The sequence below is a fragment of the Neopsephotus bourkii genome, unplaced genomic scaffold (assembly GCF_033783945.1).
Source record: "Neopsephotus bourkii isolate Nb327-2 ecotype Australia unplaced genomic scaffold, CSIRO-AGI_Nbou_v1 NB_318, whole genome shotgun sequence".
Classification (NCBI taxonomy): domain Eukaryota; kingdom Metazoa; phylum Chordata; class Aves; order Psittaciformes; family Psittacidae; genus Neopsephotus; species Neopsephotus bourkii.
In genome coordinates this window covers 448,861-471,506 of record NW_026900826.1, presented here as the reverse complement: position 1 = coordinate 471,506, position 22,646 = coordinate 448,861, and the positions used below count along the sequence as shown (strand labels likewise).

At 39.3% G+C, this 22,646-nt stretch overlaps 1 protein-coding gene across 6 annotated transcripts in view; it reads left to right on the top strand.

Moving 5' to 3' along the window:
* ADAMTSL3 (ADAMTS like 3) overlaps positions 1–22,646 on the top strand; it is a 179,528-nt gene that overhangs the window by 143,854 nt on the left and 13,028 nt on the right. For all 6 annotated transcript variants that reach the window (XR_009724559.1, XM_061347296.1, XM_061347297.1 and 3 more), the window contains exons 17-23: positions 2,267–2,396; positions 3,453–3,645; positions 4,383–4,562; positions 5,342–5,495; positions 9,818–10,898; positions 13,052–13,179; positions 13,609–13,737. Coding sequence is in view for 5 of the 6 variants with exons in the window: in XM_061347296.1 (XP_061203280.1) it covers positions 2,267–2,396; positions 3,453–3,645; positions 4,383–4,562; positions 5,342–5,495; positions 9,818–10,898; positions 13,052–13,179; positions 13,609–13,737 (1,995 nt within the window). In the remaining variant the exon portion in view is untranslated. The remainder of the gene's footprint in view (positions 1–2,266; positions 2,397–3,452; positions 3,646–4,382; positions 4,563–5,341; positions 5,496–9,817; positions 10,899–13,051; positions 13,180–13,608; positions 13,738–22,646) is intronic.

Here is a 22,646-nt window from a genome sequence, read left to right as displayed (position 1 = left end):
GATACACCACATACCGACAATTCCTTCTCATAGCACAATTAAAGCCAGCTAGGTCATGCTGCAAGGCAGGAGTGGTTAATGAACTCCAGGTGGCAAGTTGCAGTCAAAACCCATCACCTGGTAGGACATGCCTGTTGTTCATTTGGCTGGCCAGTTTAGTTTTTGTAACACTGATTTAAAATTTAGCTAATTTAGATGGTCTGAAAGGAATCTTATTTAATTTCCCTCCTTTGTGTGAAATATTAAGATATTACTTACCACGGCCTGTTTCAAAGCAGCATCACCAGAGTGTGGTTTTTCTGCAGAAACACAGGGAGGTCAGTGAAACTGAAGGTTTGTACCATAGAGTAGATTTTGACCTAAGATAGAGGTTATATAGATCCTTGACATGGGCTTGATGGCTTGTCTGGTAATGTCATTCTGTTTCTGCCAGAGCACAATTTCTAAATCTTTATTTCTCTCCTGGAGACAATCAGATGTGCATTTCCTACATAGGGGGACAGGAAAGCTGCTCTTGTTAAGCTTTTAAACAAGCACTTTCATGTCTGTGTTATGGGCATAGTATTTGTTGTTAAAAGTGGTTTTTTCTCCGCCTTGATAATGGAATACTTTTTACTCAATGCTTGTGTTCTATGTTAATGCAACTATCAACACTTTGATATAAGAGCTCTGAATAGGTTGTCAATCATATTTAAGGTCAGGTCTTCTATAAAATTTCATCACTTCATAGATGTAGTCAAAACATTTATATAACAATGTCTTTCTGAACTGGAAATGTGTCCTGGTGAGGGTTCAGAGGTGTACCATAGAGACCAAAAGAAGGTGAGATCTACGCTATTGTGAAAATCACCGCTGATTTGTCTGCAATAGTTGGGCTGGTTCAAGCGTTGCAAAGACGGACTGTGGCCTGGGCTGGCTGATACACTGGACTACATCAGAATTGCTTATAGATGGAAGGAACAGTTTTGGATTTATGAAAAGAATAACAGTGCTTGTGAATATGTTTCAGAGGAGAGAGTTATGGACCATTGGCATTGAGATGAAACTGTGCAGAATACGTAGGAATAGTAGAAACCTCTGTTAAGAATAGTGGTGCTGGTTTGAGGTCATGTCATGGGTAATACCATGAAGTGGTTAGTGGAGTTTCTAGTTAAAAATGCAACTCCCTTTGAAACCTTAGAAGCTCATCCTAAGAAAAGAAATACAAGCAGCTGGTGAAAGCAAACCCATATCCTTACAAAATCACTGGATATAAGTGAAAGAGAGGAAGGAAATGGATTTAAATTCTTAAAATGGTGACTCTTCAAATGCCGTTTTTACCTGGAAACAGCAAAATACATATTTTATTATTTTGGTGCTTTTTTGTTCTACAGGATTATCATCATTAGCATTGCTTGTACAAGACATTCCAGATGCACAGGGTCCCCCAAATATGTCACAAACCGTCTCATCTTCCATGTGTATACAAGTGAGCTTTGAAATAGAGTAAGGCTCTCATTCTAAAGAATGTGATACATAAAATTGGATAATTACATAGGTTTAAAATAAAAGTAGTTCACAAAATGTGAATTTGCTAAGCTGACATTCTAAAGCAAACTTACATTGCTTTTCATTTTGACTCACAGAAATTTGAGTATTAGTAATCTTTCATGCTTCAGTAATAAGATCCAGGTAGCAAAAGCTGCAGATTAGAAGGTTTCAAGAACAGTCACGAGTGAGGAAAGCCTTAGGCTGGGTCCAATTTGCTGCCTTCAGCAAAACTATTGCACCTCGTAGCCCCTAAGAGAAAGGTTCTGCTATTGCACCTCATAGCCCCTAAGAGAAAGGTTCTATGTTTACTCACCCATTCTCTTGAGTATAGTTTTACAAGTTTTCTGCATTTTTTATTACATTGTTTGCTTCTTAAAGTTAAGTGAGAAGGAGTCACTTTTACCCCAATTTTGACAATAAGGACAGTAGTTGACTGGGGTGGTGGACATTACAGTGGTGGCATTACAGTGGTGGACAGACAGAAAAGCATGTTGGTTTTCAGACAGGTGGAATGTCAAATCAAGCCTTTTAAATATCACAGAATTAAAGTAGACATAATTCACAAATATCTTTTGACATTAAATATATAAATACTATGTTCTTTTTGACTTGAGGTGTTAGTTTTAAGCTTTCTATCTAATTCATGTTCAGAGCTTTTGACAACTATTCAAGGGTAAGCTCTACAGAAATCTTGTTTATCTTCAGTGTCTCATGAGCGTTTTCGTTTTTAATTCAGGAACACAAGAAGCCATTGCAATGTGTCTGCATGTAGAGACAAAGCAAGCTGTCAATGAAACCCTGTGTGACAGTTCCAAGAGACCACCACCAATGACTCGTGCTTGCAATACGAAGCTTTGCCCTCCGAGGTACACTGTAGTAATGAAATCATACTGTGGCAAAGAAATGGTTAATAGGACTTAGATAAACATTGGCTTTCTCAGAAAGGGTTCAGATTGCAGGACTGTGGTCTTGCTTCGGGATGAAATTTCACTGCTTCTGTTTTTAACAAGCTTTTGGGGTTGGGTATTTTTTTTTTTGGTCTTGTTCACTCCTTTTCCACTCTTCACATCTCACTAATAAAATAAGGAACATTTTCTGAAATAAATCTCTTCCGTGTAGATATTTCCCAGATTTGGAAAAACAGCCTTAACTCTTCTAGTGGTACAAGGAGAATTTTAAAGCAATTTCACAAAAAAATCCAGAATATTTACTTTCTATCCTTACTAAATAAGAAAAGGGAAATCATGATTTGCAGTTATTTTCATTTCATGCCTCTTTAGTAGCCCCACATAGTTCTTTCGGCTTCTTATGTTTATCTGGAGATTCTGGGAAAAGAGAAAACCCAATCCAAATCCAAGAAAACCCAGCTGATTTGGTCACTTGAAAGAGCCATATGTGAAATTTTGACATGTGCTGCCTTATTTACCCACTTTTGATCTCTGACATCCCTGATCCTTTGCATATTGTTTCTACGTGTTTGCAGGAACCTCCTGTTGCAAAATGTAGGGAAGAAGTTAACAGGAACAGGATGTTTTATAGAAAACATATACACATTTAAAGGAAATTTTGTAAATGCAACAAAGGTCTATTTATATATTTACATATATAAATGTAAACATCAGCAGATTGCCAACAGGCTGGGGTTTTTTTATGAGGAGCATTCTGAGAGTAAATGATGGAGCTGAATTTGTTTGCAAATGACTATTGCTTTATTCATAACTTCTGCATTTCCTTGTTACCTGTAAGTTCAGATCTAGTTTATAATTTTGCAATAGCACCAAACCAAGGGGATTTTTCAGCCATCTGTCAATAACTATGCCTTCAGTTGTGTTCCTGCTGGGCTCTGTTTGGGTAGGATTGCTCCTTCCCTGATCTGAGGCAAGTTGCTAACACTTGAGCTTTGGGCTGTGTTGTTGGAACAGGTGGCAAAGCAGCCCCTGGAGACGCTGCTCGGCTACGTGCGGGGTTGGGATACAGACGAGAGACGTGTCCTGCCAGCAGCCGGGAGGATCTGCTGTTGCTGCTGAAGAGTGCAAAGACAAAAAGCCTCACTCTTTACAAGCTTGTAACCAGATTGATTGTCCCCCTGTTTGGCATGTTGAGGAGTGGCAAGAGGTATGTCTGGGTTACAGAAATAGTTTAAATGTGTTCCTCTGGCTAGGTACTTGAAATTCTCCAGTGTAGTAACATGGAAGGTAGCTCCTAAACTTTGGCATGCAAGTGTTTCAACTGATTTCATTAGAACAAAGTAATCCAGGATCAGAAATACTGTTTTTGACTGCTCTGCCAATAGGCAGTCATACCTTGAGGTGGAAAGTCCTTTTTAAGATTTCAGAAGGCTGGATACCAGTTATTCCAGACATCTTTCTGCACTCTGCAAATGCAGTAAAATGGTTTGGAGACCTTGCTTGCTTGCTTGCTTCCTTCCTTCTTTCTTTCTCTCTTTCTCTCCTTCTGTCTCTCTTTCTCTCTTTCTGTCTTCCTCTCTTTCTCCATTTATTTATTTATTTACTTATTTATTTATTTAGTCTCAAGGACAATGTTTTGTAAACTCTCACTAGGTGTGAGCGACATAGACTATGTGTAAGATGTGTTTTAAAGATTTCTACTACTTAATTGCATTGAGGTGATACCACCTTTTTAACATAAGTTCTCTCTCTAATACGTTAGCTAAATATTTTAACTGAAGAGTTTTCTGCATGCTGCTTGTTTTGTAATTGAAAGTAGATGCCATTTTTCGAAAGAGCATAAAGGGGAATATGGGCTTACAGTGTTTGAGTACACTAGCAATGTGATGGGTGAGCACAGATGTCTGTGCAGGTGTACAGACTGTGTTCTCTTCTCCTCCTTAGTGCTCACGTACTTGTGGAGGAGGGATTCAGACCCGCAAAGTGTACTGTAAGCAGCTGCTGACGGATGGAAGCTTCCTGAAACACTCTGATGACACCTGCCAGGAACCTAAATTACCAACTAGTAAACCGTGTGCAAAAGTTGATTGTCCTCCTCAGCTGGTCTTTGGAGAATGGTCCAAGGTGAGCAGCCCTCAGCAATGGTGAATCAAACTCTTCAGTTGCAGCATGAGCTCTAAAGATTTCTGCTTGGGTGCATATGCTGTTTGGAGCACTACTTTCACAGAGCAGCTTAGGTTTCACAAGACATGAACCTGGACTAATCTGTGCATACAGTTGCTGTGCATCCCTGCCTACAACCAGGCTGATTGCAATCCTCTCTCTCCCTGAGCTGTATGTCACTTGCAGAAGGACAGGCTCTAATTCACTGTGTGCACTCTATCAGACATGTTTAGCTATCAATTATTTCATAGCAGAGCTTCCAAAAAGCAATTATTTGCATTATTCTGGAATATATCCTCCTTTCCCATTTAATGCAAGCTCACAACCACTCCCTGTTCACAAGATTTATAAAAGTGAATTCAGAAGCTGCAATTAAAGGTTCATAAAATATGAACTAGGAGAAAGGGATGAGCGACTTGACACAAACTGTTTATAATGTGCTGCATTGTTTCTTTTAGGTACTGTATCTCATTGCTATGTTCTGCCCGTGGTTGGCCATAAAGGAATGTCATGTTATTTTAATTGTTCCTGAGTTGTTTGGTGGAACAAATCTGTTTTATATTCTTATTGTCTGGAAAAGCAGAGAGAGTTTAATATCTGGGTAACACAAGGATTCGTATGAAGTAGAGTGTGTGCATTCTCTCTCAGAAACAAAAAACCCAAACCAGCAAGCTAGTTTAAAATTACCATGTGTGGTGTGGGACACCAAGTTTAGCCTGACTGCATCCTTCCCTTCACAGTGCTCAGTAAGCTGTGGTGTTGGAATCCAGAGAAGGAAACTTGCCTGCCAAAACCTAACAGCAAAGGGCCAATATGTCACATTAAATGGATCAATGTGTAGTAGTCTATCTCCTTCACTGCTTGTAAGGTCTTGTCAGATGAACGCCTGCAACAGTAAGTATGCTACAGTTCCTTGCTGATTTGGAAAGATCTATTTATAAAGAAAAATCTGTATACAGGTTAATTCACTCATCTCACTGTACTTTCAAAGCATTCCTAATCTGGCATAAATTGAGCGTCATAGTTACTAGACCAGTAATAACAGGATTGTTTTAATTTTTTTTCTACCAGTCAGAAATAAAGGTGATGATCTCAAGAAGTAGTTTTAGAATAGGCTTTAAGGGTACACACCTCTCACCCTCACGCTTACCTATATTTGATCTGGTTTTTCCTTTAACCTTTGCACTATCCCAACTGAAAAAAAAACACCACAAACCAAAACATAAATTGACTTTAAATTACAAATGATATTAGAAAAGATAAGAATCCAGTCCTGGCTTGTCTTTTCACTGTATACATTTGTATACACTGGACATTTCACTTGACACGGTGGAATCCAAAATCTGAAACTTTGAGCCAGTGATAACGTCAGGTATAATTTCTATTTTTTCTTGGAAAAATGAGAATCCCAGTTTCATGAGCTTTGCAGGAATTGATGACTGTATAGACACTCTTCAAAAAATCCAGTATCAAGTCTTTTTGGGAAGATTGTCTAAGGAAATTGTATGATTTGGGCACAATTGTTTACAATACTGATGGTAGTTGCACTAATTACATATATATAACACCAGTGGAAATACCTTACTGATACAGAGTATATTCAATTGCATAGAGTAATTTAGAATAAGCAGTTCTAAATGCAGGTTCCTTATATATGAACCTGTGCTCTCCTTCCTTTGTAAAGGAGACTTTAAAGGAGACTTTATTAGTATGTAGATTTGGGGAGCAGGATGCTGAAAAGGAAGAGAAAAAGGAGAGCTGCTAGTTTTGAGGGGGGAGAAAATCAGAAGCCTTCATTGAATAGCCTGTGTTTGATCGCAGGTCACAGAGATAGACATGTTTTGACCCAGTTCATAGTGCTGTCAAAGAATAGCTACTTTATACATTTTGAAGCTTTGCTTTAAAAACTATTCACAAAACAAAATAAGAAATAGAATAATTACTGATTCATACATAATATGAAACTTCTTTTCCTGGCCTGCGTTTCAGATTAATGTGCCGAAATCCTGAGGTTCAAAAATCCCCTTAAAAGCCCTGTGGACCTTCAGGAATGTCCTTGGCATAAGGTTTAATAAAATATTTTGAGCTGCATATCTATCTGAATTTAATTAATTGTGGATAGTTGAATGGCAGTGTATCTGGGTTGCAAATTGCTTAGCACAGACTGATATTAGATTGTCAGGTTCCACCACAGTGCCAAGAAAGCAGGACAGTGGACTGCAGAGGGAGCGTGATTGTGCCTAATTGGTGCAGATTGAAGTCATGCAAGAGAATCACTGTCCTCCTTATCTCCACAACCCTTTGGAGCAAGCAAGCCCGTGCAGCTCAGAACTGCCTGACAGTTCCCTGGCTATGCAATAAGAGGGCAGGGGAAGGCATGAGACATGTCCATAGCCACAGTTCCAGCTTGGATTTAGCAGAAGGGGCCAGGACAGCTGCAGCAGCAGGGTTTGGATTCATGGGCACATTCAGGAGGTATTTCCTCCTCCTGCAGCCATGGATTTAGGCTACCTTGAAGGGCAGTGAATAGAAGGCAGGGATGTATCATGGCCCTAGGATGGGCAGATGAGTGAAGCAGACCCAGTGAAGAGTGGTGTGGGTCATGGTATGCATGCAGTTAAGGGCTCTTGCCTTTGAAAGCAGTGTTTCTAAATGCATCTCCTCAGTTTATGCTTCTGTGGGTCAGATGAGCTCCTTCTTTACTGCCTTATGACACTGCTGAGGCATTTTAGACTTAATCTTTTTCCCTGGGACTAGTAATCATAACTGGTTTCTACTTAATAAGCCCTATTAAGTCGGAAACATTTCTGACTGTGGGCTCTGAGCCGTAGGAAGTAACACCAGACTAGCCCTGAGGTCACCAGGACCTGAGGCCCAGCTAAAGCTGTAGAGGACCACTGGAGGTCATAGACGCAGATGGATTTGTACTAGGTGATAATGAGGTCCAATGGCTCCAGTACAATCTAATCCTTAAGCAAGCTTTACCTTGTAGTAAAAATTGCTCCCAAACAGTCCATTGCCTCAGCAGATGTGAGACTGGATGATACTAAGAGTCTAGAAAATGCATGCTTATGTGGCCCCATATGTTCATCTGACCTTATATATTTATATGGTCTGCCATCCACAACTCTGAACTTTGTTTCACTCCTGGCCTTGCTCACCAGTCACCAGTAAAAACATACACACCCTTTAGTGTTGAACTGCTAATGAGAGTTAGTGGTCTTTCCTTTTATAAAAAATGAAATGGATGAAACTCGTTAACATATTTATAAGTATGCACTGGTATTAATTCCATGTTGGAATAACTGGTGTAAACAGACCATAGCCTGAAGTACTTTAATTTGTGTGTTTAAAGTTACACTTACGGTGTCTGTAAGTTGGATTTTGGAAATGGAAGATTTAGTACTGGAATGCTTCCCTAAAAATAAATATTTTGGGCCCAATAACTTATTAAAACCAGGATGCTACTTTAATAATTTTAGTAAACTGAGCGCTGAAGCAATTCATTTGTTGTATCATGTGAAATGGTTGAGAGAACCATATATCTGGGTAACGGGTATCGATTCAAAAGCTATGTAATTATGAAACCATGATATTCCCCACAGGTCTGAACTCATTACCCAAAACATTGAAAATAACCATTTTGTTTTATAAGCATAAGAATACACTCTAGGGTGTAGTTCATACAGCGTACACACTTATTGAATGCTTGAAGCATTTAGCTTTTCACCTATTTCTTCACAGCGTATTTGAAGCACATGTATGGAAGAAGCATGCAGTTTTTCAAATATCATTTGTGTGTCATCATTGAGGTTGTCATTTTGTTTACATACCCACCAAGTGGATAGTGGTACTGATTTCAGATTCAGGCGCACTGAGAATCATTTTGGTTTGTGTGTCCGTTTTTTGGCTCACCAACTCAACTCGTTCTGCAGGCTCCAAGTTTTTTCTCTGTCCCATACCAGAAGGCTGGGTTACCAAACACAATTGGATTGTTTTCTAGCACCAGTGTGGAGTGTTTCCCGACTCTTCCCAGATGGCCAATTTCATCTTCCATGGAACGAACTTGGGGGGTGCCTACCCTTGCTCTGAGCCTTCTACAGCGCTTTGTTGCTCACCTACCTAGTGTTTTCTCACCTAGTGTGAGATGAATTCTACTGATCAAAGTGGGACACAGGAGCTTCCAGCAGTGAGTCAACACTGGTATCCAAAGCATTGCAGTCATTCTCGTGTTGTCTCCAGTGTGCCCATCCAGCCACTGCTAGGAAAGCCTGCCTGTGGTGGGGTTCATTCAGGCAGCAACCTAGAAACCCTTCAGTATCCAAGTTTCTGCAGTACAATGCAGGAGAAGCTTCGTAATACTTGCTGTCTCCATCCTCAGTCTGCGTGAAGTTTAATGCTGTTCTTGTCTGCTTTTGCCAATTCATCTGTTTACTATATTCAATCTCCCAAAATTTTGACTTATTTCTCTCTTTCCATCCTTCCCTCCCTACTTTCTTGGCACAACATTCTAAGCAACTCATCTTTCAACCCAAAGAAATTATGCTCAGCCAGTGATTACAGGGTGGCTTTACTTGTTGCATGTACTGTGTCTTCACTGACTGTTTCTTTCACCTCCTGTGTCGCTATCAATTTGGCTTGACTCAACCAGACAACCAGCATGGCCAGCCAATAATTTAAATAACAGTCAAGGGGAACCTTACTTTTTTTGGATAGGTTTTCTCTTATTTAGGTCATTCTGCACACAGCAATGTCAAATGTGGGGAAAGTGATAGTGTTCAATTTTTTTTCCATTAAATTTTTCCATTCCCATCATGCATAGCCTTTCTGAGGGAACAATAAAAAATATATAGGAAATATAATCATATGAGATTATATATGATTATATATATGATATAAATTGATATGACATGTATATATCCATTTATGTATGTGTGCATCATCTATGTCCTTTATATAGGTACGTATTGCCTATATCTTTTTATTGTTTGGAGATATGGGGAAGAAGCAATAGAATTCTTGGCTGGAGCAGGGGAATGTTATGGTTTCATGTTGTTCATATTTTTGCATTTTTGTGACAGAGATAAAAGCTCAGCATGTTGCAATCTGACTTGAGCAAAGCCAGGAGAAGCTCTGTCAAGCATTCTGTGAAAAGCAGATTTTGTAAGCATGAGTGCCAATGATTAGATGCTTTTCAACACTGTGTTTTCTTTCAGAGATTAAACCAAAGCTTCCAGAGAAGTATTCTGCTCACGGACCTCAGATTGTCAGTATTCACCGAGTCTACATTCAAACAAGACAAGAGAAGCGCATTAATTTTACCATAGGAAGCCGAGCCTACTTACTTCCGAAAACATCTGTTGTAATTAAATGCCCAGTACGGAGGTTCCAGAAATCACTTATCCGGTGGGAGAAAGACGGACAACACTTGCAAAACTCTAAAAGACTTGGCATCACTAAGTCAGGCTCGCTGAAAATACATAGTCTTGAAGCTACTGATATTGGGGTGTACCGGTGTATTGCAGGCCCTGTGCATGAAACATTTGTACTCAAACTCATTGGCACTGACAACAGATTGATAGAACCACCAAATCTGAGAAAACATGCCAGTGAAGCCAGTAACGCTGATCACAATGAGGCCAACAGCTTTGGGGCTAAATGGCATAAAATGAGCAAAATGTGGCAAATGTGGAGTAAGAAGAATGAGCTTTATCTGGGTGACAGGCAAATAAATGATCAGCCATTTCTGCGAAACCTTGGAACCTTTGGGAGCAATTCAGCAGAAGACTTCAGCTCACGTGAATTCAAGAATAAAAGACTGGAGGCAGCAGTTCTCCAAGGAGCCTACAGCATGGACACTGCACAGTTTGAAGAACTGATAAGGAACATGAGTCAGCTCATTGAAACTGGAGAAGTCAATGATGACTTGGCATCCCAGGTCATTTACCAATTAGTTGCTGAATTATCTAAGCCTCCACAACCAACTACTGAAAGATGGAAGGTGGCCCAGGATGAGAAACATGCCTCAAAACTCAAAGGCAAATCACCAAATGAATCTGAACGTTTCAGCACAAAAGCTGTTGATAAGTTTATGTTTGACCGGAAGGTCCCAGTTATTATGAGGCAAAAGGAAGTTCCCCGAATTTCCCTCAACAAAACAGTAACTGTACGAATCGGAAATGCAGTTTATCTGACCAAGAATACTCACACTGTCAATCTACTGTGTGAAACAGCTGGTATTAGTGAAGTGAAATATACTTGGACAAAAGATGGTGAGACATTAAAAGCCTCTGAGAAGTAAGTAAATATCTTTTATTTTTGAATGACTTATTATGTTGCTATCAACTGTAAAAAATCTACCCTGCTGTGCAATATCAAAAAGCATACTGTTGTGAAAATGAGATAAGCATGAACCCTATGCCTTCCTCCTATTTAAGTAATTTACTTTTTTTCTTTCAAGTGTCTGTCATGTTGGTTGGCTTCACTAACAGCCATTTCTACAATATTACGTGAAAGGGTTGCCTTTTTTTGCTAGGTTTGGGTGTTTTACCTGTATTTTGTGATCTGTCTTAATTATTTCAGCTGCATCAGAAAATGAACAGATTTATACTCTAGAAGCCTACTGGATTCATTTAGATAAGAGATATAGTGGGAATACATTAAGAACTTGTGCCGTCTTTTCATAGATGAAAAGTCTTAGCTCTTACTCATTCTTTCGCCTGAAGGAGGGAAAACATCACTGGTAACCTCACCATCCTTCAGCTCAGTAAATCTTTAGGTAACTGTAGCTGCATACCTTCAATTTAAAAAGAAAGAATGAGATTTTATGTTTGGTTTTCTTTTTCCCAATACTGTAGAATTTACAAGTATTTCTATTGAGGACAGTGGAATACAAAATAATAAAGCACCTGTACTGCCCTCACATTGGAGAACTATACCTGAAGGACAAGTACAGCAAGTGTGTTAGATATTTGCTCGACTGAGCAAATACTTTTACTTCATTGCTGATAAATTAGAAGCTCACCTGATAATATTAGCGTTAACTTCGTGTGTGAGCTCTTGGAATTAGAGCTAGCTCTTGAGTAATGAAAAAAAAAAGGATTCTGAAATGATAAAGGTGCTTTTGGCTATTTCTCAACATACTTAACTGATTAACTGCGCTGCCAAGAAAAATACACTTCAGCAGGGCTATCAGTTAAAGCAAAGACATCAAAACTAAGCCATTTAAAAAAGTGCAAATGTTTTTGGAACCATGTAGCTCCCACCGGTTATGTTTATTTTGCAAAATACGCATAATTTGCCATTAATTTGTTGCAAGTGATACTCTCATTTTTTGGACATGATGGTGTTTTGTTTAGTCACGTGTGTCTGTGTGATTTCTAATGCCTACTTCCATAAGTTGCCTTCATTCTAGCCCAGGCAGATATTCTTGCTCCTAAGGGATACACTGACAAAGTGGGTTTCTTTCCTATTTTTCACAGCCAGGTTTGTTATACTCAAACCTGCACGCATGTGTGCGTGAACTCAAAAGCCAGTGCTGTTAATAGCATTACATCTGAAAAAGAATGTGAAGAGGCAAATGGGCTGTTTACCTGTTGGGTTTGTAGCAGGTGGCCACACTTGAGCCATGCAGGAGATGACTTGTTTTGTTGAGACACAAGTATTTTTAATATGTTTTTGTGTATCTCTTTTGTAAGTGTACTCAGAATGACAGAGCTACAGGTTTTTTTGAACGTATTGAGTGTTTGGCATAACTCAGGTTACAAGGGGGAAAAGTCCAGGCAGCTGTTTTCAGCCTCTTCCCCAGGCTGTGATGCTTGCTTTCCTATATTGTCCCTCAGATGTCAGGCAAGATATTCAAGATACCTGTGAGGTTTTGGTGGAAGACTTTAGCTTTAATAATGACAATGTTAAAACAAAAAGAACCAACCAAAACAAACACCTCTTTCCACTTCTCCTCTCCCCACCCCCAAAAAAATAGAAAAACCCACCAAAAGCCCCCCCCCCCAAAGAACCCCAAAGCCTACAGTAATTTGAAAGTCAGATTAAACCATACATCTGTGAACTTCCTAGTCCTGCTGAAAACAAAGCTTGCTCTGCAGAGATGGATTTCTTGCCAAGCCTAATACTTTTAACTGTGGTATTCTGATTTATTCATGCTGCTTCCCCTGAGGGGTTCTGATTTGCAGTAGCAAACTCGTTGTCCCCCCAAAGGCTGCAAGTAGGACACAACTTTGTAGAAGGAAGACATCTGAAGAACCTTCCATGCATGTATCTCTTAGTGCTTCCCTTTGTCACCAAAGAGGAGGCAGAAATGTTACTGCATGCACTGGTCTAGAATGGCAAACCCTAAAAAGCAGTTTTGCTTTAGTGTCTGTAACTCCTGCAAGAAGATTCAGCTGGGTTTGCCCCAGGGTGGTAACTCTGGTCTTTCCTTGAATATTGTGCAGGGTGATCCTGGACACTGTTGGAAAAGTGCAGATTCAGAATCCTACTCAAAAGGAACTTGGTACATATGGATGCCTGGTGGTTAATGACTTTGGGTTTGATATGGAAACATCATTGATATTGCGTTCAGGTAAGACTGTAGCAGCCACAGACTTGAACATGGTTTGGGGTTTTGGTATTTTGTTTGGTTTTGTGTTTGGGTGGTTTTTGGTTGGGTTTGGGGTTTTTTTTTTTTTGGTGGAGGTAGTTTTTTGTTTTTGTTTGGTTTTTACATATATATATATGTATATTTAAGCACCCATCCCCACTCCAATGTGAAATAGCTTTTGTTGGAAATCCCTGAAATGCTACCTGATTTAATAGGTAGCAGTAAGATGGTACTGTTGCCATAGAACACAGCAGGTGTGAACTCAGTCTGCTTATATCTATTCCACCTGTATTTTCTGGCCATTGTTTTTGCAAGCTGTAATCTGTTCCAAACACAATGAATTTAAATACAGGATCTACATTTAAAAGTCAAATAAAGCTTTTAAAACTGGTTATTCCTTTAATTTCAAAGAGATTCCTGTCATCTTGTCCTCTGTGTTAAATGTCACAAATCTGGAAGCCAGCAGTCTCTCGGTAGTGGTTGGAGGTACAATTGTGGCAAGAACTGGAGCAAATATTACAGTTGAATGTCCCATGAAAGGTAAGAAAGAACTGCACTGAATTTCCTTGTAACGCTGAAATCAGAAGTTTACCTTACATCTTGAAAGAAATTACCAGTGAAGGCAGAAAATCATTGATCATTAGTCATGCTTTTATTAGGCATGTCACCCACACCAGCACTATTTCTTTTCTGTCACTTTAATTTATACACACATGTATGTGTTCAAACAGACTTGCCTTTAAAAGTACTTTTCTTTCCATGGAGTTGTCTGAGGCTCCACTACAGAGCTTAAAGCCCACCAGAGTGAATGACTATCTTGCAGCAGTAGCAGGCATGGCCAGCTGACTTGCTCATCAGAGAACTTTCCTTATCCCTATTTGAGGTGCACACATGTCTAGACTGTTGTTAAAACTGAAAATGAAATCTCCAGCTGTAGCGTAATAGAACTTTAAACCTGATGGTGAAGTAAACTTACCTTTTAGAGCCATCAGTCTGCAGCTGCAGTAAGGAAACAAAGACAAATGCCGAGCCATGTACATACAGATATTTTCTATCTCAACATCTGTCGAGGAGCATTAATGTTAATCAGAAGTCCCATGCATTATGCAGTTCACAGGTTCATTTTATTTTCTACTCCTTTGTTGGAAAGGCACATATTTTTAATCTCATCATTGCTGTTACATTTAAATTGTAAGATTTAACTCACAGTGGTAATATTCTGTCAAATATTTAATAAGCCAAGGTCAGCCTTTTGTACCTTATTGAAGAAGATGTATGAAAATTGCCTTGGAATGCAAAGAGAGACTTCAGAGAAGCCAGTGCCGTTCACATCCGTATTGCTGGGGGAGTGCATATCCAAAGGCATGTTGATACTGAACACGAGCAGTAATAGAAATATATGTATGCAAATAGTTCTGCATACAATAGTGGCGCCAGGCTGATGTATATTAGGACATGTGGCTCTGCTGCTCACTGCTGTACCAAGGCTCATTCTTTGATGAAGTAATATTTTCCAACTATAGTTTGGCAACTCTATGTATAACTGACCTACATCTCAAATTCAGCCGAGAGTTAGTGTCACACTGTTAATATTAATATTATTAGGATGCGTAAGCAGTTACCGATTTAAATATAAATTAATATTTTCACATGGGACTGTAGATTTCCAAATGTTTTAGAATTGTGTATATTCGTGAGCCAAACTTTAGCTATGCTAAGACACCAGTGTTGACTTAAAAAGTGATTTATCTAATTGCTTTATTTCCTGTCATTGCCAAGGAAGTAAGTATTACTGTTTGTGAATAAAATAGAGCTTGCATGTCTTAAAATGTCACTAAGCCTAGAAAGCAGAAAAACTGATGCAATGATGTAAGCAGAGTTTTTCTGTTCTCATTTCCTTAATGAAAATTAATAAGCCACTGACTTCAGAAGATTGAACTTAACAGCATTTTATGCTAATATACATCTGTCTAATAGGTGGGACCCCAAAATAAGTCCATTTGTGGTGTAACAGGATGAGAACTTTGTGAAAGCTGATAAAACATTGTGTGAATTATTGGACAAGAAAGAGTTTGAATCAGAAGATGCTAATATTTCTATGCATTCCATAAGTTCTGTTCTGTCAAGCAGGCAACATGAATCTGCAGGGGTCCTTTTCTCCTCAGCAGCCATGTTGATTTACAGTAATAACCTTTTGCCTTCTTGGAGTAATACCACTGCAAATCATTACAATTAATATCTAGAGTAAAAATGCTATTGGACAGTGATGGATTGTGACTGTCAATCATCTGGGGTTCTCTCAGAATGAGCTGTAAAAGTAATTATAAGAGAGCCATTCTTTTAGTGTCAGGGAGACCTTGGCTAGATCTGGAGCACCTTTTCCTCAGTGCCATTCTTCCTGAATGCTCAGAAAGAAGGATGTGTTTTCTCTGGGGATGACAACTTCTCTGCATGTCCTGAGTGAGGTGTAGCTATATAAGACGTGTTCACATTTTGCTACATAGTTATACAGGATCCTTCTACACAGACATTACTCATGCAGATTTCTCAGTGGCATCAAGCAGATGTATCTGATCTGTTGGACTCTTGCTAGCCTATAAAACAGTTCTCCATAAGAGTAATCTAATGAAGAAGGTGTCTCTGTGTGTGTGAAGAATATTAGTGCCATGCCACTAGCAGAATTCTCAAATTACTTTTAAATTTCTTGACTGCATTGACTTCTGAGGGGGTTTTCTGTAGACTGAAAAAACCTGTAATACTTTTTCATAGTTGTTCAAATCATAGTTTTCTCTAGGTATTTAGTTGTACATTTTGTGTCTAGCAGTGTAAGGTCTATTCAGGAATTTTCTTTCTGAAAGACATGAAAATTCTGCACATATGCAAAATGGTAAATTGATGGTTCCTTTAGGAGAGATATCATGCCATAGAGCAGAACTTTAGCTGGAAGTAGAAGTAGCCTGCCCACCAGACTGACAAAGGCAGTTGGGAAAGGTAGAACAGAGGTGATGTAAGGAAAGATATACTTCCCAGCTTCCTTTGCTGCCTGGCAAATAGCTGTACAATACAGCCTTTAATTATTCAAGGCCTGAAGAGAGCTACGTATATTCCACTTAAGGGGCCCCGGGTTCATTAGGGCACATTACACAGGACAGCTCTTGTTTGATGGTTCTAATGGCAAAGACGTAAGGTTTAATATTAGGTGCAGGGTTAGCCAGCTGACAGCAGGGTTTTACTTTTTTCATTGTTACTGATTTGGTTCTTTTTATCCCTTTGAAAGTCTGTTTTGCACACTCCAAAAGTCACATTCAGACAGAAAAAAACAACTTTGAAATGCTAAAGAGGAGTGTGTCCTAATAAGCAGAAGAACATCAAAGGAAAGATTAAGAAAAGTTAGCTAAACTGCTGAAGCTAATAGCCTTGATTTCTCTTTTTCATTTATAACAAAACTATTTTTCCACTAATTATAATAAACTCACTTTTATAGCTCCCACACGAGCATGTGCTACAAGATATTCATAACATTCTGGATAGATTCATATTCCATTCTTACAGCCAAGAGCTTTTCAATCAACACACATGGTATAAATATCAATACTGATTGCTCCAAATTGCTCTTGGATAACATTTATTGTATTTGCAGAAAAGATCGTCTTGTGATTATTACTAAAATAAACTGAGACTGTCAGACTCCATTTATTGTGAAACCTTGAAAGTTCTGAGCTGAAGTAAAATAGGGAGAGAAGATGAAAATATGTATAAAATGTGCGTTGTCTGCCACCCGCTGGTGAGAGAGCAGAAGGGACCTACCCTGAACTGAGCTTGTTTGTATTGTGTACATTATATCGCATCTCTGAAATATCTTGGCACAGAGGCTTTTAAAAGTAGAAACTCCATTCTTCATCCAACTTCTGCATTCCTATGAATATATTTTGGCTCCCTAAGAATAATGTGTTGATAAAAAATTGTTAGGAATACACACAACCTGTTGAATCGGGGTCTATCTTTCTGCGCATACGTTTCACAAGGATGGACCAGCTACTTGCTGTCAGTATAGGAACTTGAAACAGGTCCAGAAAAATATCACGATTTTTGATTTTCCATCTGTTCCTTCATTTACCCACGCTATTCCAAATATATCTTTGATGCTGTTCTTTGTCTTCTATGCTTAACCCCTCTGAAGACATCTCAGTGAAGAAAAATAGCAGTTTCATACACAGGATTCTGGCTCTTGGTTTCTTTTAGGGCTTTTGTGTGTTTTTCTAAAATATATTAATTACGGATTTCAAAGGCTTAAAGGAGTAAGTACAGACTTATTTTGGAAGAAAGGAATGATGCTATTTATAATTAGTGTAATAAAAGGAAAATCTGTTGCTTTTATTCTTCTTTTTACTGTATGTGCATCTATATTAGTTTTTGTTTGGAACAAGTACAAGTTGGAAGGACTGAAAGATGTGCCTCAAAAGCTTAACCGTGCTTTGCTTTGTGTCTTGCAACAATCTGGGTACCTGAAAACTGAATCTCTTTGATATGACTACACTTAAAAGGTGTGCCTGGGGACTCTACCTTTTACTTTCCAAATACTAATGGGCAGTAAGTCCAAGAGTCCAGGCAAGATTCACCAAGCACCCCAAAGCAACACTCATCCAGATACACACTGGGTGTGATTTTGGGATCTCGGTACATACTATGTTTATTTTGAAGTACACTCCTGTTGCCCTCCACTACTTACTAATGTAGATCTATCCTACAGAGTTTGTGAGAATAAAAAGATAGAATCATAAATCAACTAGGTTGGAAAAGACTTTTAAGACCACCAAGTCCAACCATGACCCCAGGACTGCCAAGTCCACCACTAAACCATGGCACCGAGGGCCTCATCTACATGGTTTTTTAACAGTTCCAGCGATGGTGATTCCACCATTTCCCTGGGCCACCCTCTTAGTGAAGAAATTGTTCCTAATATCCAATCTAAACCTCTCCTGGTGCAGCTTGAGGCCATTACCTGTGTAGTTCTTTAATTCTGATAAAATTCTGTTTTCCAAGTCCTTGGCTATGCAGCTACTTTATGACCATAAATGTCTGGGTCCTTGGTGATACAGCATGGCTATTCAGTAAAGGGAAAGTATTATTACTACCAGTTAGGCAAAACAGTCTCTGATAACAGTGCTGAATTGCCCTAATGCACACCAACCAAGTCTCTGTTGGGGGTCGACTACAGAATTGGCTTTAACAGTCATTTCTGGGTTTAAGAGGATCTGAGTTCATACTCTTTAGCTGCCTAAGCATAGATGCCTTATTTTAAATGCCTGATTTTGAAAAATATTAGCCTTAACCTTCTGCAGATGGAAAAAAGATCAAGTTCTGTTTGAGCTGACAGCCAGAGAACTAAACAGGACCTGACAGAGTTGTAGAAAGAGTGGGATGGGAAGGGGTCTTGCTTCAGGAGCCCCTCTAAAGAGACCACCAGATGTCAGTAAGTATATCTAAATCCTGCCAGATGTTGCTACCACCTAGGAAGAGGGGCTGTTGCATGGCTGGGAGGAAGATGTAGAGGCAATAGTTTTGAAAGACTGTGGGAGAATGAGGCAGTGCCAGAGGGCAGGTTGGAGATCAAATGAGGTGCCAAAATGTCTCACACTGGTTCTCTGTCCCAGACTGTTATTCCCCATGAAGTTGGCAAGATTCATTCAGGTAATTTCAGTAGCAGCATGGTTTAGGCTTTTCAGGGTTCACTAGAAGCTGATTACCCAAGCATAGTTCAGAGGAATATAAAGGCAGCTTGTGACTTGTGCCGGAGAAAATACAAAGATGTGTCAATCAAAGAAATTGCATTGTAACTTCTGCTAAGTCCAATGCATGGGGCTAGTGTGTACAGAATAAATAATAATCAGATGACATCCATTGTGTGTATTACTGATCCAGAATTGTTTCCTCTAAAAGGTGACATGCAAATTTAGCCTCTGAAGTTTAGGTAAACCTTTAGTGAAGTGCAACAAAATGTAGTTTGTGCCAGCACAGCTCTGCCTTGCTCTCGGATGGGAAATACAGAATACTTTATGAGATTCTACATAGCTGGGGGAAAAATTTCTGAAGACATATCCAATGTTTTAGAGCAAGTAGTTAGTAGGCCAAGATTTTTATGGTGTGTAATATTTCACAGGGCTTTCAAGGATGGAGGAAATTTGTTTTTGAACACTGAATATTTTAAGGGCACCCTATAGTGTGGATTCCTTTTTTTTTCTCCTTTTTTTTTTCTTAAACACGTGTTTCACAGTCCCATCCGGAGCTGGAGGTTTTTTCCATAACATTTGCTGTCCCAGGGCCACTCATGGTGGAAAATGACTGTTTTCATGGAACATTGAGTATTTTAGAGCTGTTCCAGTGCTAGTGGAAAATAACCTGTGTTTGAGGTCAGAAAAATAGATTAAACTAATTTTAAAGTTTTATAGCCGCTTAGGTCTATAGTAGAAATTTTTAACATCAGAGGATTTAGGTCCATTGCAAGAGTAAGATTCTGATTTTTTAAGGTTTTTCTGAGATTAAGAAGGCCTGACTTCAGGAATGAGTCTTTGTTCATGAAGGACAATCACAGCTATCCTTAGTTTTAAGCATGTGTTTAATTGCATTCCCTAATAAGGATGGGTTTAGTCCTGTGCTTAAGTGCTTTCCTGTCTTGGAGCCATAGGATATGATTGTTTGATTCTGCTACCAGTGGATGTCAGTGATGGATCTCCCACTTGAATCACTGGGATCTAAATTGCACTCAGGGATTTGGCAGTTTGGGTGAGTCGATATCTTTGGGCTCATCCCCAGCTGCATTTGCCTGGAGGTGGGATATGAAGGAAACAAAGGTGGCTACAGTCCATCTCCTACCTCTTCCCCTTTATGTTCTGGCTAGGGATCAAACCAGGAACTCCAGCTTGAAACTCTTCTCACTACAATTCTGTAATGAAAAAGGCTCTCAAAGACAGTGTGAAGTCTCTGTGTAAATCAACCCTTATGTAAAGGAGAGTCAAGAATTGATGCAGGATTAACTCCTCCATGAAGACCTACAAGTATGTCCCAAAGCTAAGTATAATTTCAGCTCTTTTGAGGGGAAAACAAAACAGTAACACTTCGTGTTTGGCTTATTAGTTTAGCTTCTAGTTGGATAAGAAAACAGTACTTAAAAGTTTTAAAGTTTTATTTACATTAGTACTAAAGGGTAAAGTGCAGGTTTTAGGCCTTAAGTATTTGCCTAGAAAAAAAAAAAAAAGAGCTTTTCTTGCCTTTTGATGGTATCTTGAACTCTATCCTGCAGTTTCTGTGTAGGAAAGTTGGTGCTTTTCACAGTGCTACAGTAAGGGGTTTGTCACAAGAGGAATGTGGGAACTGTGTACTTTGCCTGCTTTCTCACAAGAGCTGATGGATGAGACTTCACTCCATGTACAGTGCTGCATACCAGCAGGGAGGAAAAATCTTATCTCAGAAGTAGTTTACTATGGAGTCTAATCTTTAAAGAAAAAGCATCAAAAATCTGCATGACAAGACCTTTTACACCTGAAATGAATAAATGGTGACAGCATGCTGGGGTTGTGCTACATGCTATGGTATGAGAAGGAGGTTTATGCAAAGCACTTTCAAGCACAGACACTACTAAAAAAAGGTAAATACACACCTAAAAATAGGGCTCTTTTGTATCATCCAACAGTAAGTTTCCCCTGATAGGAATTCCAGAAAGTAGAGTACACACAGGAACTCAGTGTCTTATGAGAGTTATGGCAGAAAAGGATTTTTAACTGGCAATATGAACATAGAGATAAACTGAAGCTGTCCAGAAGAGCTTGAAATGTACACACTGCTTTGCCAAATGATGCAAAGGAGCTGGACTATAAGGGATGTCTTTTTCTCCTGCTTTATTTATTTAAACCATTTATAGGGTGTCTATCAGCAGATAGCATCACACAATAAACCTTTTTTCTGGTTGTATTCTCTATTGCATCTCTCTGGATGCATAGCTCCGAAAGGTTTATATCACATTTGTGCTCACCAGGTTTGAGTTCCCCTCAAAGACAGAGTTAGAGTCCCCTGATTTCTAACACAGACCTGTATCCTGACTGCAGCATGTGCAGTGTGCTGCCCCCTCTCCTCCTTTCATGCTGTACTCCAGCCTGTAACAGGTCCATGAACTCCTCTCTGAAAGATATCTTCCTTTTTCCTTTAGGTCAGCACTGAAGCTGAGGATTTGCCTTAACACTCTTAATGGAAACCTAAACAGGAGCCCAAAGAAAAGGGCACAGAAAGAGCTCAGCTCCAAATACCAGTTGTTCTTATACAGATGTCCCAGTATTTCCCAGGCTCACTCTCAAACAGTGGATCAGTTTTTACATAATACAAAGGTTGGGGAAAGAAACAGAACCATGAAATGCAAACGCTTGAAGGGTCCTCAAAATGGTTGTGAAGAGGCTGGCACAGAGGCACACAGTTCACATAGAAATTATTGACTTTTAGATAAAAATCTTACTTTGCAGTAGTTTTGGGTAACATACGGTGCAGGAGTGTTGTGATTACCCCATTACTATTTTCAGCTCGATCGGCTCACATTCATGGATTCACCCTCAAGGCCTCTTGATAACATTAACTCTGGTCTAAAATGCCAGCGTGCTGTCACCACATACAATACATAATAGTCTTGTTTTATCCATGTATTTAACTGATGTTTTTTCATGGTTTTCCCCCACCACACACTTTATCTGAGATTGCTTGGATGGTTTCATTGCACCTTTCAGTTGGGCCGGTTGCTGGACTCCCGTGCAGGGCTCTTTCCATGCTTCTGCTCCTTACACCTAGAATTTATGCTTGTGTATTCACATTATTCACATGAGAATTGGTCTGATTTACCTGTGTGTGTGTGGTATTCCTTGCTTGTTTCCCCTAGAGAGAAACATATACTGCTCTTTGGAGAAAGAAAGAGGAATCCTTTGCTTCAATTTAACTAAGTTTAAGGTGTGTGACAGATACCTGATTCTGAACTTAAAATGAGAGGCAAAGTTATTCTGCAGATTTCTTCTGCAAGCTGAACTCCAGTCCAGGTTTTAAAAGGCTCTACATGCCTCTGAATGAGACACGGGTAGAGACATGGTAATTTTTCTGGGATAAACTCTAGGATACAAACCAAGTTTGGAAGAAGGAAATATTTTAAGTTAAATTCCAGGAATGAGGGACATTTCTGAATGCTGCGGTGAGAGCGGAGGGAGGAGGTATCATCGGGTGACATTGGGCTGAAGTTTGATAGTTTGATAGAGGCTCACGTTAAAAGCTTAAATTTGAGCCTTTCCAAACGTTTTTATGTTTTGTGGAATTTGACTTTACATCTGTTGACTTCAGTCCCATCTCGGTCATGCTGCTTCTGTCTTTTTTTGGCTCTCATTGGTCTGCTGGATTTTGGTGCCAGTGTGGGTATTCTGGCT